Source organism: Gobio gobio (assembly GCF_949357685.1).
Source record: "Gobio gobio genome assembly, chromosome: 10".
NCBI classification, from domain to species: domain Eukaryota; kingdom Metazoa; phylum Chordata; class Actinopteri; order Cypriniformes; family Gobionidae; genus Gobio; species Gobio gobio.
This window is the reverse complement of record NC_137116.1, coordinates 39745768-39763799: the sequence shown is the minus strand read 5'-3', so window position 1 is coordinate 39763799 and position 18032 is coordinate 39745768. Positions and strand designations below refer to the sequence as shown.

Sequence of the window (18032 nt, the reverse complement as noted above, 5' to 3'; positions counted from 1 at the left end):
TTGTTTCAAGAACAGATGACACCTTTGTTGTGAAATGGACTCATACTGTGCATACAAAAGGTGAAGAAAGAATGTGGTAGCCTATATTGATTAGTATTAAAAGACATAAAGTCCTTTAAAAACATTCCAGTAAAAGTGAACAGCATTCTCATACTTTAATTAGCCTCGTTATTTAGCTCTTAGACTTATTGAAAGGCAGTCGACATACCAAGATGAACGAGTATAATCAATCTCATTTAGCTATAGTGAAAGAAAAAGAAGCCCGGGAGAGAGAGAGAGAGAGTTTCGTGTTTGTGTGTGCGTGCGTGCGTGCGTGTGTGTGTGTTGGCGGGTTCTCACACAGCTCCCCTTTCTTTCTCCACCCATCAGGCGGCCGCTCAGCATCTGTGGTTGTGCGGAACAGAGTTGAGCCCAGTGCGAGAAACAGCAGCAGGCTGAGCGCCGCTGTCAACCATCGGCTCCGGTATACCGGACCACTGACTCGGAGAAGTTAACTTGATTTCTGTCTCCAGCATTCAGTCTGTAACAGGTTCGGGTAAGTGCCTGATTGATTTGTTGTTGTCGTTGTTGTTGTTGTTTGATATCTTGTAAATATAGCCTATGTTTCTACATTAAATACTGGGCAGTCACCTTTGCCAAGTAGTCTATAAATAGTTATAAAGACTTGATCTGAGCCAGACGCGCGCACCGAGTCACGGGAATTCACACTCCTTAAAGAACCTGCGTGTTTATGGATTAAAAACAGATTTGTTTAGTATCATTATATTGTTATCCAAGCTTAAATGTATGATCCCTGATCTTTGTTATGCATACCAGTATCAAAAACATAAAGAAATTAGGCTACACTTAAAAAGTGTAGAGGCACTGTAGTAGACGATAATCGGTTTGGTGACATTTTACGGATATTTAAGTCAGTAGGCTGTCTTTTAAAGTCTTTATTCAAATGAAAAAATAATTATGACAAAAAATGCTGTTGGAAATGGATCTTTAACTACGGGGGGATGTTGTGCAAATATAAATAGGCTACATTAATAATTCATATTTGGTTTGGTGACTTTTACGGATATTTACACTCAATTAGCTGAGAAACTCGTTGCATTTTGAACTTAGATAACAGATGGTGTGAAATAAATTGGAATAAAAAAGCCATTTAGATGGCAAACACATGTAAATATGACAAGCTATTATTAATAAAATATTCACAACATTGTTTTTATTATTGTGGTAGGCCTGGAGTTGTATTTATTATTGTGTTAAATTAATAATAGGTTCTACATAGTTAGCTAGCCTATGTAAACACTTAACAATATTCTGTATCTGTCGTTAGCAAAGACAACAGCTTATTGGTTGAGAACTATTTAACAGGCTATGTGTAGGCTAACGCATTAAAACATCAACGTGCGTCCTGTCATTCTCCGAGCTGAGAGAATGGAACTATTTGTCTATGGCGATCTAGTGCTGGCCTCGATTCTCCATCGACCCAAATACATTGGCTCAAATTAATTATGAGGTCGATTCATTGGCAGCTTCTTTCTTGTCATGCTGTCAACAACATTTCCGCCGCAGTGCGCGTGCTATTTTTGCTTATGTGTAGGGAACCGCTCCACGCGATGACAATAGACTTTCTTTGAACCGTCGGTCCATTTAAAAGCGCGCGCGCGTGCACGTGTGCGTATGAATTATTGCGAACGGGTCAGGAAAGTCCGTGTTATCTCTCCGGTCCTGACGTCAGCGAATGTAACTGAAAACACTGCCAGTCGCTGCACGGTGCGCTGCACCAGATGAATGAAATTCCCGGAATGCATATGCTGGCCACCTGCCTGTTAGTCGCCGCTGTTTCATACTGGTACAGCAGCGAGCTTTTGACAGCGCTCCGTCTGTTTATTTCAGACTCAGCCCTCGGCGGGGACATGCCGGAACCCGAGGGGACTCGTCGGTCACCACAAGGTGTCCCTTACACCGACCTGCCACACATCGTCAACGCCGACGGACTGCACTTGTTCTGCCGTTACTGGGAGCCCGACAGTCCGCCGAAGTAAGTGCGATACTTGACAAAACAGACACAGAGATTAGGTCAGGCCTCTAGGGACAAAGGCAAAGCGAATGATCCCTCCGTTACTGTATCCGGTAGAGCAGGACGAGAGGCTGATAAGCGTTCACGGAGGTTTCCTTACGGAGCAAATTTTTACCCACTTTCAAGAGCCTGCATTTCAATTCCAGAACCTCAACAGTTTCTTTAAAACGCAACACACATTCTACAAATAGGCTTAACAGGGCAGGTTCACACGTTAATAGTTGGTGCTTGATCCGCGGGACTTCTCTTTTATCATAAGATAAAATAACTGTTGGTCCAATCACGTGATGTTTAAGTTGGTGAGTGAGGAACTATAGTCTGAGGAAGTATCATGCTGTTTTTAAAGTTGCAGTAGGTGCCCCCCTATATATACACTGGATAAACATATCTCACACATAAACTCACAAAAAAAAAAAAACTCAGTGTGTCTTTTAAAATCTTTATTAAAATGAAAAATGATTATGACAAAAAAAAATGCTGTTGGAAATGCATCTTTAACTACGTTGTCATATAAACAAATCGGTAATGTTTCTGGTTTAAGTTTCATTAAAAAATCGCCCTTAACAAACAGTGCAAATAATGATAACTTGTCTTGGTGAGTTAAATCAGTGAGTTCAGAATGTTCCGTATTCACAAAAAAGTAAGGACAAAGTGTCCGCAACCAGTGGTCACATTCGGCTACTATCCCATGAGGCCGCAGAAGAGGGATTGCGAATGACAGTGTAGCAACACAACTGACGCTGCACTGTAGGTCACATGACAACATGGAAGAATGTAGCTTGTCCAGGTTACATACTTCTCTGAGAAGTACCTACTCAGAGAGTTTGTGATTTCGAAAGCAGTATTTTTGAACGAATCAGTACAAGAATCGGCGACAAGTCATTTGCGCATGAATTGGGCTCCTTTGGTTGCTTTGTATCCCACTGAAAAATGAAAAGCACTTTGGAGAAATAACATTGTAAATTATGTAAACTGACGTGGAAAGAAGACTCCAGACATATCAGTCTTCTAGAAAAAGCTGTTTTATTTTACATATCCAGTCGGCTCCTCGTGGGCTCTGCCCTGTTGACGTAACATGTCATGCAATTGACAGACTTGTTAATAATAATATGTTTATTTAATTGAGAATTTATATCATACAGGCAGTGCCTGCTTTCACTCACACTGGTTTTCAAGTGATGTAAAGCCAGTTTCTCATAAACACTGCCTTGTTAAATCTGTGCGGTGAATGCTGAAGAAAATGTCTTGGTTTTCATGCAGAATTTGAGTGGAAAGCCCCTGCCGATGGCCCCTTTATGACCATATATAGACGCACACACACTCTACAGTATAGCTCTGCTACAGTACACTTTACTATAGTGTCGTCAGCTGTGGATCTTCTGAGTAATTATAAAATAGCTCATCATTTTGAGCATGTGGGTTTGTCAGATGCTTCCATAAATCTAACTGGACATTCATACGGGGAGTTGTATGTTTATGTGGGTGTCATGATAATGTCAAACAGGACAAACTCTCTATGATTACTGTCACAGAGCTGTTGTTTTGCCATCAGGTATTCACCCTGAAGTGGCCCAGGGGAGCATGCCGTTACCATAGTTACCATCTCTTTCCTTCTCTCAGACTAATTTGATCTTTAATGCTTGTGTGAGTGTATGACAAGAGTGTGTGTGTGTGTGTGTGTATCTGTACATGTTCATGTGCATATTCGTAAGAGTGAATCGGTAAACCACAAACCATGTGATCCTCAGTTAAATATTATAAAACCCCAAATGTTTTGTTTTGGAATGTGGATGTGGCTTTTCCCATGTGATCGATTCAGAGCAGATGATGTCAAGCTAATGCAGCCATCTGACATGTTTATATGAAACATCTGAAGGTACGTTACCAGTGCTGTACTCTGTCATTCTGTTTATGGTGAAATATTTAGCCTGTTTAATAGCTTGAAGGTGCAGTGTGTATGTTTACTAGCTGTTTAGAAACGTCTCAGCTTAGCGCTGTACAGCATGGAAATTACTGGATGCAATGGATCATTCAACAGTAATCTGATCCAATATGTGTTTTTTATTTTTTTTATTTTATGTAACAGCATCCAAATGAGGTCAAATAAACCAAATTTGAATCCCACCTGACAAGATAATGCTTAAAATAGACATGTTGGAAGACATAGTCTATATCAGTGGTTTTGATGCCAATAACCTTGTGAGCAAAATAATGTAAAAGTATTATTAATATAATATTTATGCATTTATCAGACCTTTTATCCAAAAGCGACTTACAAAAGAAGAACAAAATCAATTTGTCGAAGGGCCAAAAATATTCATAATATACAATGCCATATGAAGCAAGCTAGAGAAGGGGAAAAATCAAGCGGCAACCTCCCACCGTCTCTCTTGAAGCCAACACGGAAGTGACTTAAACTGGAATTCATCTACTGGGCACTAGAGACTGGCTCCAAAAGCTTCCCCATGTTAAAATGCCCAACTTTACAGCAGAAAAAAATACGTTTACAGCCTGGTACAAAAGGTGGTTTTGGTCTATACAGCTAATTTTGCCCTTCATGACAACTATGAGGGGGTTAGATTTTTTTTTAAACTTACCCGTTTCAATTATATTAAGCCCTAAAGTTCTGCATAATTAAGGGTGTGGCCACTTGAGTGACAGGTGGATTGCCCCAACGCTCTCCAATCCAACGCTCTCCATTGACTTTGCATTGCGTGAGGCTGCCTCCTTGTCATTTCTGACTTATAATAAAAAACAGAACAATATTTTAAAGCTGATATGTGACAAAGTGTACAGCAAACATGTTAAACAAAACCAAGAAGTTTTTATAAGGTTTTGACCCAAAAAACAAGCGTTTAAGGACAAAAAAGTGGATGCAGGCAATAAGACGTGAAGTATCAGCAGGAAGAATGGGTAGATTTTGGGATTCTGACACTCAGTATGCCTACATGTGCAGTAAACATTTTGTCACTGTTAAGTCAAATATCCAAATGTCAGTTTTATATATTATATTTCCTGTCGCTGATTACGTTCCCCTCTAGTGGGTGTAGTTCTCAGTGTCGCGCTCTGTCTCAATTGCCTGTATCCACTTTTTTTGTCCTTAAATGCTCGTTTTTTGGGTCAACAGCTTATAAAAACTTCTGGGTTTTTGGTTCTGGGTTTTGTTTAGCATGTTTGCGGTACACTTTGTCACATATCAGCTTTTAGACATTGTTTTTTGTTATAAGTCAGAAATGACAAGGTGGCAGCTTCATGTAATACAAAGTCAATGGAGTCGTTGGATTGTTTTCCCCCCCGGTGGGCGTGGTTTTCAGATTATGCCAAGATGGCAACGGCCGACTTTAGGCTTCCGAAATGCTCTTCAGAAACCGACGGGTGACGTCACAGACACTAGGTCCCTATTTTTATTACAGTCTATATGGGAAAATGCAGAGAAAATATTGAAGGGTGTGTGTGTGGCTCAGGTATAGACGGTAATATCCAAAATCCTTGACCATGTGGGGACATTTTTGTTCCCCATGAGGAAAACAGCTTATAAATGTTTTTTTGAAAATATAAAAATGCAGAACGTTTTCTGTGATGGGTAGGTTTAGGGGTAGGGTTAGTGGAAGGGGATATAATATATAAAGTTTGTACAGTATAAAAATCATTATGCGTATGAAAAGTCCCCATAAAACACGAAAGCACAACATCTCTGTGTGCGCTTGTGTTTTATTAATATAAATGTGTTATTATAATACAACAAAATTATACAATTGTCATAAAAAATAACATGTAAAGCCAAAATAAAATTGGGCTGGAGCATTGTAATCTGGAAAATATTTAATTTTTATGTTGACAGTGGATATGCGATTACGTTTTCTTTTTAAATGCTCAGATTATTTTCTTACGGCTAACAAAGTTGTGCTGTCAATGCATTAAAATAAATCTTTCAATCTTTTAAAAACTGTAATACCAGCAAATTTGGTAAATGTGATTAAATGAAAACATCATGTTAAACATGCTAACATTGACAGCCCTAAAAGTAAACTTTATAAAATCAGTTTTTTTTCCTCTCAAATATGTTGTGGACCTTCTATCACTCGCTCGCACCCAGGTGACATCTACACCAAATCAACCTTTGAAAGTAAACATAAACGTAGTAAGGTTGTCTGTTGAAAGTTGAACTTCCACTTGGCATGAAAGATGTGAGCAGCGGAAGTAACAAACTGTTTACAACAAATTCAGGGGACGGTTTAGCATTTAGAAGAATCCCTTTGCCCACAGTCCAGACAACATCTCACACTGTCCCTTTACAGTCGCTTACATGCATGTCCAGTGCTGATGCCGCCAGATGCAACCAGAGAAATAGGAAGTGGGTGAAAGTTGAAAAAGACCACAGTAGCTCATTGTATGATCCCTGTAATGATTGACAGATCGCTCAATAGATAATCTAGGCATTGAACCCATGCAAAGTCTGATAAATCGGGTCATGCCAGTCAGCGTGTTTCATTTTCTAGAGTCTAATGGCATTTGGAGAAGAATTCCTTTACCAAACATGGATATTTATACAGATGTCAGTGCAATGCCAAAAGACAAACACAATTTCGGCCCTCGCAAGTTTAGCCAAAACTGTACAGGCACTCAGAATTTCATTATCTGTTTATTTCTACTCTTCCCTTGATTTTTGTTGCTTTGTAGATCTGTTTTGGAATTCCAAAGACGTGCACCCGCACACATAGCACACAGTAGTCTCTCTGTCTGCCTCGCAAACTCCATTCCCAAGGTTCAAGGACTAAAACGTTTTAATCTGAAGATGATCATAACCACAAACACACACAAACGTTTCCATTTTATCTTACACCAGCAGCTCTTAGACTGAGAGGCTTTAAATACATGTCTGTGTATGACATAGAAATGAATAGAAAGATTAGCAGATTCTGCAAATAGAAGTAAACCTACGCACTCTCAGTCCTCTGAGACCATGCGAGCCCATTATACATTTACAAAGACTCTTTTTGTTACTGATTAGAGGCTGCATTGAGGTCATAACAAATCTGCAATGGTTTAGGCCTAATAAATCTTCCCATTCTCTTTCCCCCCTTCATCTCTTTCTGCCTTATTTTTTCCGGGTTTTAGGGTGTTAGCTACTAATGAATGTATTTTGATATCCTGATGTGTTATGATGTGTCTCTATTACAGTTTGGTAACTGAGAAACAGTTCTGAATAATTCCGGAAATGACTTTCGCATCCGTTAACGGTTCTCGCGCGTACATTTTCCACCGATGCAGACGGAAACACCCTCTAACAGAGGCTGTGTCTAAAAACCTAGGCAGCTGACTTCTAAGGGAGCGTAACAGTTTAATGATCTACAGCAAAATAGAGAGAGCTTTGGTGAGAACTAAACAAATATTTCTCGCTAGAAACGACAAATGACAAAAGTGTTGGTCAAAAACGTACATTTACACACAAATTGACCAGCAAACGCAACTTTCGGATGCCATCTTTTTTTTCTAGCTCAACTGTCACAGAATGGAATGCACAGGATTGTGGGTTATCAAAGGCAGCTGAAGGTCAGATGAAGGTCTCTCAGGAGACAGGAAGTGAAGCTAATATTAGATTCGGACGTGCCTTGATGCCTTCCTACTTTGAAATGTGTCCTCCGAAGGCAGCATTTTCCAGGTTTCCTGCACTACTTATTGAAAGATGTCGTGAGAAAACGGGTCCTACATCGAAATTAGGTCCCAGGTGATCTAATTGGCTTAAAGAACTTTTAATGGGTACTCTCTTTAATGCCTGATTATAATTCCCACAAAATTGTTATATGTCGCTATAACTACATTATAATTACCATTAATATTTTAGTTCAATATTTCAAGATGAATGTAATGATGTTCAATTTTTTGTTTATTATTTACTAATGTTTATCAAGTGAAAGAAATGTCTTATTTATTTTATTTTTATTATGAAATGTATAGCTAGTAAGCAATCAAATGTATATTATAAACCAATGTCATTTGTGTGTACTTACACTGTAAAAAGTGATCAGTTGACTTAACTTAAAAAAGTGTGGAAACCTGTTGCCAAAGTAAATAAACTGCATGCGTAATCGAAAAAATTAAGTGATGTTGAATTGTCATGTTCACATAATATATATTTTTTCAGTTACATAAAGTTTATTTACTTTTAAGGCAATGGGTTTCCTCAAGTCAATTGATCACTTGGAAAACGATTTTTAGGAGGACCCGATTTCTCATGACAAGCCCCCACAACAGTGCCACTGAATCTACAACCTGAAACAGACCGTGACCATTGTAGCTCAATTACAGAGCGAATTACTTTAATGAGTCGGTTCTTTTTAGTGAATCAGGAACATTCAGAGAAACCAGTGTAGTTTGATTCCGTACAAACGACTCAAAGAGAGTCAAGCGAGAGTTCAAACATATAGAACTAACTGTGTAAGTCTGTGTAAATACACATTTGTTCATAAAACACATTTGTTGTAAATGTATTTATTATTGAATATATCTCCTCATCTTGCAATGAAATAGCATTTTGAATGTTTAAAGAAACTGTTAAGGAACTGGAATTGTTAGGAGAAATCAGAACTGAAACTGTTAAATTCTTTACGAATCGAAATCCCACTCCAATGAAATAATTTGCATTTTTCCTCCATCAGGGCGCTGGTGTTTGTTGCCCATGGAGCAGGAGAGCACTGTGGGGGATATGCTGACATTGCGCACAGTCTGACCCAGCATGGCATTCTGGTGTTCGCCCACGACCACGGTTAGTGGCAGACTCCTAATCAAACGGCTGAAATGCCCAACACAGATTTGTTGGTTAGCAACAACGCAGCAGTGTTTTGGGCGGTGTAGGAGGGCGTGCTCTTTATGAGACCGTGAGAGTGTGTGGGGTGTAATTTTTATCTACGCCCACATTTGATTCCTGGTAATTGATTCACCCTGTTTTCCTGACATTTAAAACAGATGTTGTGGACATGGGTTTTATGGACATCCTGGGTTTAGAGCGGGGGTTGAAGTTGAGAAATAACAGAAACGAAATGAAACAAGAGAATATAGGAAACAGCAGGTGCTATGTGTACAGAATGTTAAAATGGTTTTGTGGCAGTGCCATGGTAACTAATGAATCACACAGAGAGACAGCAAGCCGCCTTGTGATGAGCAGTTGGGGTTCTGCGAGTGTGTGATTTGACTGTCTGGTGTCTTGGTGTGAGTAATTGGTTCTATTGAAATACAACAAACAGAAACCATTACAGTCAGTCTCTCTCTATCTGTTTCTTACTCTCTTTCTGTCTCTCTCCTCCTCTAACCTGCAGTTTAACCTCTCAGTATATCTGTATGTCACATGCTTTTTTGAATTTCATTTCTATTCTATTCTATTCTATTCTATTCTATTCTATTCTATTCTATTCTATTCTATTCTATTCATTTGCAAGTTGTTCCATTGTTCATTTTATGTTAATTTGATTGACTAAATGTCATGTCACATTTCCTGAGCTCTTCTTTGTGAGCTGTTGGCATAATTTTGTGAGTGACAGTCCTCTTTTATATCTTGTTTAAAAAGAGAACTACAAAGACACGGGTGAGGGGAAAGATATGTTTAGAGTGTAATTCTCCTTCTTTTTCCGTCTCAGTTGGTCATGGGCAAAGTGAAGGTGAGAGAATGAATATCAAAAACTTCCAGATTTACATCAGAGACTCCCTTCAACACATTGACATCATGAAGGGCCGGTACCCCAAGCTGCCTGTCTTCATCATTGGACACTCAATGGTAACATCCCTATATGTTTTATGTCTCTTTCTATCTACTTTATTCTTTTTTTTTATGTTGTTTACAGTGGCGGCTAATGATAATTATTTTTGGGGGGGCGTTTTTTTTCCGGTGGGGGGAGGGGGGTATCAAATAAATACAAAGCAGTATCAAGATGCATGTTGACTAAATTCAAGCATTAAAGAGAAAACAGTGTCTTCACTTTCACAGTGTCGTCCTCATTTCCCACATATCGAATGAGGAAAGGAAAAACAAAAGAAAACAGCAACAACAGACTAGCATGTTGACTACTTGAATATAAATTTTGCTCTCCTTTCTTTCTGGCCAGCATATTTCTCAATGATTAAAGTCAGTCATCTCAGTAGTGTCATGACGTTTGCATTTTTCAGTCAGATATTTGAGGTCTCTTACCCCCGTTGTTGTCCACAAAACTTCAGTACCGACACTTTGAAATAAAAGACAGGGAAAGCAATAAAGGGCATTGCTAACAACACATCCAGCCAGCCACTTACGTTTCTCATAACAAGCGCGTGAAGCTCCGAGTGCTGCTTCGTCCTCTGTCACTGACCTGCTGCTGGATTTGTAAATCGCGTTGGTCCGGTTCGGGATCCCTTATCCTTTTTTTTCTTCCAACGAACGCCTTGTGAAAGAATTTGGTTTAACTGCTGCCATCTCTACGAAATTGATCATCCTAACAGGGTTTTGGCAGAGTCGGAGTGACGGTGTCGCCCGCGCACTTTGGCTTTAGTGGCCAAGAGAGTAAAGTTGAATGACGGGTGACAGGAACCAATCAGATTGGATAAAATAATATGTATCCAATTCTGATTCGCCATGATGCTGCGACCTGCGTCCGGAGGAGGATCTTTAAGAAACCAATTAGAGACCAGTTTCAGATCACATGCTGCCCGTAGATTTTTGGACTCAGATAGACGTCCATTTGTCCGGCGTCCCTCGCCCATGAAACCGCATGAAACATGTTGAAGAACATATAAAATAGTTAACCGATCAAAGCCAGTTTTTATTAAATGCTGAGGCTCTTACTAACAGCCGGCACGTCGTATAAGTAAACTATTTTATTTTTATTTCATTTTTATATCGTTTTTGTATACATGTATATTTCTGGAATTTTGATGGGGGCGGCGCCCCAGCGCCCTCTATTGACAAGCCGCAGTGGTTTATTAGCATGACAAATAATCCTACATTTTCATCGTACAAGCTGTGACTGAGCTTACTTAAAAATTCAAGACCAACGCCAAGAAAAGTAATAAAACTATAACAAAAAGGAGGCATAAATTCTATAAATAATCATACAAAGAACACAAAGAAATAACAATAAGAGTGAATACACTCTAAAAATGCTTGGTTAATAACAACCCAAGTTGGGTTGAAAATGGACTTACCCAGCAATTGGGTTGTTTTAAGCAAACATTTAACCCAACCGCTGGGTTAAAACAACCCAATCGCTGGGTTAGCCCATTTTCAACCCAACTTGGGTTGTTTTTAACAAAGCATTTTTTAGAGTGATATACATTAAGGTAAGAGTAAGAAACCCGCACTTGTATTTCTCTAACCAGCAGATATTTGCATAGTTAGGCATGCTATCGAAATTTTAGGCATTTTAATATTTTATTTTACATAAGTGTATTGTATTGTATTCATACAGCCAAGTTTTCAGCTTATTTATTTGTTTGCATTCTCACAAGTGTGCAAATGTCTCATTAACATTTACATGCTTCCTCCGTTTATATTAAAATTATTTACAAGAAGCAGACATCCCAAAAAATGTAAATATTTTTTGTCAGGAAATTTCTATGCAAACATTTAACCCTCTGTTTAATAACTATTCAAAGCCAACTACAACTGTTGATGAAGTCAAAGTAAACTATTTTAAACTGTCTGTGACTCATGGGGTGGAGGCCACAGGAAGACTTGTTTGCTTTTGCTTTGTTCCATTTCCCATGTTCAGTGTGTGGATGACTGAATATGAACAAGAATCCAGCTGGAAGCTCTTTACTTTTGTTTTTACCCAACAATTCATATTAATAAAACAGAGCAGCTGCGTACTCAAGAAGCTTCATGAGCCATATAGACTAGAAATGTGTCTGGATGTATCTATGGTGTATTTTTTATTTTGTGTTTCTGGGATAGTTATATGGTATAAATATCCCATCTCATGGGCATTCTGGTAAAGTAAGAAATCCTTCATCTACTGAGAATACCCAATGCACCCCTCTCATGTTCCTTCAGAGCAGATTCTTCATTATCTAAATATGTTTTTGCTGCTCTCCATATCCCTTTCCCTGAGTTTTATTTAATTCATCCCCTCTTCCTCTCTCTAATCTAGTATCTTATGTAACACCAGGCTGCTTGGTCCTTATATAATCACAGCCTTAAGTCTTTAATAAGAAGTATGGAGAATGAAATGATTGTTCACAAAATGCTTCTTATAAAAACATTTACAATTTTGTTACATCCAGACGTGGGATTGTGTCCTTCCTGAGACCTAAGGAACTGAAGCTACTGGCTGAATCAACAATGCTTTCCTATCACACGTGTCTCTACAGAATGATAATGTTTTCATATACGTGTGTGTGTATGTGTGTGTGTGTGTGTGTGTGTGTGTGTGTGTGTGTGTGTGTGTGTGTATGTGTGTGTGTGTGTGTGTGTGTGTGTGTGAAGGAAAGGCATGTACAGAATGAAGGCTGTTGTGAGTGTAATTGTCTGTGTGTAGGGTGTGTTTGAAACTTTACTCCCAGTTACTCCCAGGGATGCAAAAATTCTCATTAAAAAGCAATTACCTCATATAATCAAATCAAAGCAGACCACCTATTTTCTTGATGGACCTTTAGTGTTAGTGTGCAGGTGGTTTTGTGTGTCTAAACTGAGTGTGTGTTTGGGTCTGTATGTCTAGACTGAAAGTGTTTGTGTGTGTGCACGTAACTTAAAACAGCCCATTATTGGAGTCTCTTAGAAATGTGGTGGGAACTGCTCTTTAATCTCTCCACCTCTTTTGAATCCTGGCCTCTACTCATGAATATTCACAGATTGGTTCATAATAGAAGCAAGATGAAGAAAGCAGAGGAGCAGAGCATCAGAAAATTACAAATTAGGGGATTCTCACTCAGATTTACCCATGTGTGGAAGGAAAACGTGTTTATTGTCATATTTTTTTCATTCTGTATATTATCGACAGAATTTTAATGCAGGGGGGTTTAAACCTTTTATTACAAGGACACCCAAACATGATGATCAGCTTGTGAGGGATCCCCTTCATAAAAATAAAGAAAGCTATATATTTTCATGTAGCCTATACAAGACACCAAAAATAAAGCATGATATGGCTTTTATGGTGTATCATTTTATACCAACTTTAGAAGTAACTAGTGTAGTTTGCTGTTTTCAATAACATGACTGTCTGTTTTATTACAGGGAGGGGCCATTTCCATTCTGACCGCATGTGAGAGACCACAAGATTTTGCAGGTGTGATTCTTGTTGCCCCCATGGTTCAAATGAACGCTGAATCTGCTACACCCTTCAAGGTAAAAAGTCCCCGAACACACTATAGTGACAGCAAATCCTTCTTTCTTCCCAATTGTTTGCATTTAATATCTATCGCAACTGATTGAAACACGAGGCTGTAAATTAGATCTGCTGCCCCCTGCAGTCAGACTGTTAAATGAAATCAAATAGCAATAGCTTTCAAATGTCAGCTGTCAAATAACAGCAGTAAAACTCAGTGCTTTCATGTATTCAATCAATCTCTGCCTCTCTGTATTGGCGTTTAATTCAAGTTTTTTAGAATGAAATCAGTCCCCATCACATTTAAACTTAGGCTTAGGGTTGCAAAGTTTCCAGAATTTTTGGAAACTTTTGGAACGTTTCTGGAAATTTACCAGAAATGTTCAGCCCCTTTGCAACCCTAATTAGGTGTCTATACCTTTTTGGGCCACGGTATGTTTATTCGGTCACACTTTAAATTAGGGTCCAATTCTCACTATTAACTTTGACTTTTGCCTCAATAAACGCATAATTACTGCTTATTAATAGTTCGTATGATAGTTGTTACGTTTAGGTATTTGGTAGGATTAAGGGATGTAGAATATGGTCATGCAGAATAAGACTGCATGTATATGTATATGTGCTTTATAAGAACTAATAAACAGCAATGTCTTAGAAATATGCATGCTAATAAGCAGCTAGTTTATAGTGAGAATTGGACCCTAAACTAAAGTGTTACCATTTATTCAATATGATGCGAACATTGTCTTTTTTATTTGCCGTTTCATTTGTAAATCTGAGAATGTTTCTATGAAGAATTTTAAATAAGTAAATATTTAGTCAATTCAGTCATTCAGTGTCTGATGCAGCAGAAATGTTAATACTACTTTTTAATTCTTTGCAGGTTTTCGTGGCAAAGATTCTTAGCCGTTTGACTCCCAAACTCTCTCTCGGCTCGATCGAGTCAAAATGGGTCTCACGGGATCCTAAACAGGTACAGGAATGTATGCGAAAGGTCTTCTGTAGAAGTGCGCATGTGTGTAAATTTCACACTGACAGTTAGTGTTTGAATAGGGTTAAGTAGGTTATGTTATGTTATGTTATGTTATGTTGGCTTTTGAAACCATATTTACACAGTAAACCTACTCTTTCAGAGTGAGGCACATACATAGTGATGATAACACATATGAATGTAATTTTCTACATAGCTTGGCCCTGGAATACTGTTATGTTTAAATAAACAGCTGGTGCCATTTATTCAGCCATAGTAGACAACATAAACCTCTTACAGTCCAATAAATTAGTTTATCGTATGGTTTATTGTTCTCTGTTTAGTGAGTATAATCTTGAGCAATGAATTACTGCTATTAAGATCATGTTTGGACACCTACATTATCTCCACCTGTCCATTAGGCAGAGGCGTATGACACAGATGAGCTAAATTATCACGGAGGGATGCGCATCTCGTTCGGAATGCAGCTGATGGATGCTACGGCTCGCATTGAGAGAGAATTACCCAACATCACGTGGCCCTTCTTTATTCTCCATGGCGACGCCGACAAGCTTTGTGACATCAGAGGCTCTCAGCTAATGTATAATGAGGTCAAGAGCACTGATAAAAAACTGAAGGTGAATCAAACGTGCATAAACATTGGCCAAAAGAATGCAAAAATTAACATTCTGTCACCATTAGCTCACCCTCATGTCTATCAAAACCTGTATGACTTTCTTTCTTCTGCAGAACAAACAAAAAAATGATTTTTTTGAAAAATCATTACCTTGGAATTATAAGGTTCTATCTGACATTTTTATTCACATATTCTTATTCTGTGACAACATCTATCTATCTATCTATCTATCTATCTATCTATCTATCTATCTATCTATCTATCTATCTATCTATCTATCTATCTATCTATCTATCTATCTATCTATCTATCTATCTATCTATCTATCTATCTATCTATCTGTCTGTCTGTCTGTCTGTCTGTCTGTCTGTCTGTCTGTCTGTCTGTCTGTCTGTCTGTCTGTCTGTCTGTCTGTCTGTCTGTCTGTCTGTCTGTCTGTCTGTCTGTCTGTCTGTCTGTCTGTCTGTCTGTCTATCTATCTATCTGTCTGTCTATCTATCTATCTAAACCTAAACTAACAGTTCCTACGATAATGTGTTTAATTGCCCACCATATTCCTACCTAAAATTAACATCTGCACTGGACAAAATATTTAGCACTGCCTTGTATGTTTAACTTGAACTAGAAAATAATTATTCATCCTATATTATGAAATAAATGTCATAGAAAGCATGCCATTTACAGAGTGTCTATTTACACCAAGTGCAAATAGCGTGCCTTGTTGGCAAATGCTATTTGCACTAGCTCCGCCTAACAATGCCTGGTTGGGCCAAACAACATAAAAAATAGACGCTCATATTTCAACTTCTCCAGTGGCGTAGTCAGTAAAGCGTAAAGGCTGATTTATACTTCTGCGTCGGGCCTGCGATGTAGCCTCTGCGCTGTGTGCTATGTGTCGATTTTCATTTATACTTCTGCGTCCTTGTCCACGTCGACACAGTTACACATGCAGAGGGAGCATCTGTACACCTGAGGGAGGGGTTCTGGCAGACCAATCACAGGGCTTGCGGTCCGCATAGAATTGACGTGGTGTTACATTTTTGGAGAGGTGCACGTCAGGGTACGTTGTAGGCTACGTGTGCAACATCCAGCCCACAACGTAGCTAGGGAGTACACGCGACGCAGAAGTATAAATTGGGCTTAAAGCTCAAGGATCTAGGTTTTGACGCGATCGACCCGGGTTCGAATCCGCCTTTTGCCGAGCTCGCTCTTCTCCCTTTTCCCATCACATATCACATCGGAAAGGCATTTACTTTCAATAAAAATTAAGAAAATGTTCTAAAAGTGGAAATAAAGTGCCTAAAGAAATGTTTAATAATAATAAAAGTATTTATTGGGTAGGTGTAGGGAAGACTTTTATTGTCCCATTAAGGCGGCATCCATTTAATAATTGTAATAAATATAATAATTTACACTCTGTTATTGTTCATTTACAACAATACTGAGGTGCAAATAGTATGTATCTGTCAAAATAAAGTATAAATACCATCTAATTACTATTTATACATATTGCAAAGAACTGCTACTTTTACATGGTGTAAATAGAATACATCACTATTTTCACTTAGTATGCTATTTCATTCTAGTATACTTAGTAAATAGCATCTACAGCTATTTGCACTTAATGTAAATATCATCTATCGCTAAGAAAATGTTATTTTCATTTAGTGTAAATAGAATCTAGCTGCTATTTACACTTGGTGTTAATAGCCGCTGCCTTAAATTGAACTTTCCCATACATGTCGACACATTGTTACAACTAAGTTTTAAAACAAAGTAAACTGTTTGTGTTTCTTGAAAATTGTTGCTTCAAAAATGTTTTGCAAAATAGAACCTTATAATTCCAAGTGGAAAGTGATTTTTTTTTTAGTTAGAAGGTTCCATCTGCATTTGACCTGTTCTAAAAATCCCCATTTACAAATCTGAGAGGATTTTAGAATACATTTAGTGTAATTTTCATGTATATGGAATGCAAAAACTTTGAAAAACTGAGAAATGTCTCAGTGTTTTGTTGTTGATTTGGACCCCACTTTCATTTTATGGACAAAAGCAGTTGTTTTGTCAAAATATATTATTTTGAGTGCCACAGTAGAAAAGAAAGTCATACAGGTTTGGAACGACATGAGGGTGATGACAGAATTTTCATTTTTGCAAGAACTATCCCTTTAAACTGTAGAACTAGAGGTCTGACATGTGAATATGATCGGAGCTGTTGTTGTGGCAGTAGATGTTTTTCAGATATCTTAGGATAACCTGATCCAGATGTACATTCTGTACCCATGAAATACACCTCCCACTCCATGTTTCAATATTACTGCATGTGCCTCTCCTAGTGCATACTAACTCACAAATGTGTGTGTGTTTCTATGACGAACAGGTATATGAAGAAGCCTACCATGCCCTGCATCATGACTTGCCTGACACAGTTGAGTCTGTCTTAAAAGAGGTGAGCACCTGGATCCTGGAGAGACTCCCCACCCCTGATGGGTCTTAGCTGTCAATCACCGTCATGCACACTTGCCTAAGCCCCGCCCTCGATCAAATCTTTCATCTCTTCTGACAAAGGGATGTCTGATTGCACTACATGCCAACAAAACTACCCTCATTATAATTTACCTAGGTGATGTAAGACGTCATTAGCAAGTGATCTTTGACCGTAAGTTCCAATTAAGCTTTGATATGGCCAGTAAGGGTTCTGTGGGAGTTTATGTTCCGTCAAACTTCAAAGGCATCTGCACTGCAGGGGATGACTTGTGCATTCCCATAGCAATCGTCACGAGGAACATAACGCACCCGGTTTCCCTCGGTGCTGAGCTCTTTTTTGTGTTGCCACAGTAATAGAACACAGCTGCATTTTGCTCTTTGTGGTGTCCACTGCTCATTAGAGATGCAGTGCTGCCCCCGCCGGACAACAGCAGTACTGCATCCTGCTTAGAGCGCAGTTACCAAGGCAACTCAACCATTGCCTATGGCTTGTCAGAAAAACAAACTGAACCTACAGAATGAGAACATGCTAATACTTCGAGACATTCAGAGAGCAAAATGTCTGCAAAGAGATCA

The 18032-nt window shown here is 38.6% G+C and overlaps 1 protein-coding gene across 2 annotated transcripts; it reads left to right on the top strand.

The window, feature by feature from the left end:
• Positions 1 to 297: 297 nt before the first annotated feature.
• mgll (monoglyceride lipase) lies at positions 298 to 17527 on the top strand. 2 transcript variants are annotated; one of them, XM_079828123.1, is made up of 8 exons: positions 298 to 535; positions 1891 to 2035; positions 8734 to 8840; positions 9709 to 9845; positions 13275 to 13385; positions 14249 to 14338; positions 14758 to 14973; positions 17350 to 17527. In XM_079828123.1, the coding sequence occupies exons 2-8, from the start codon at positions 1911 to 1913 to the stop codon at positions 17464 to 17466; spliced, it is 903 nt and encodes a 300-aa protein (XP_079684249.1). In that variant the 5' UTR covers positions 298 to 535; positions 1891 to 1910; the 3' UTR covers positions 17467 to 17527. The 2 variants fall into 2 exon arrangements, with proteins under 2 accessions (XP_079684249.1, XP_079684248.1); XM_079828122.1 differs by lacking the exon at positions 298 to 535 and having other exon boundaries at positions 1369 to 2035.
• The last annotated feature ends 505 nt before the right edge of the window (positions 17528 to 18032 follow it).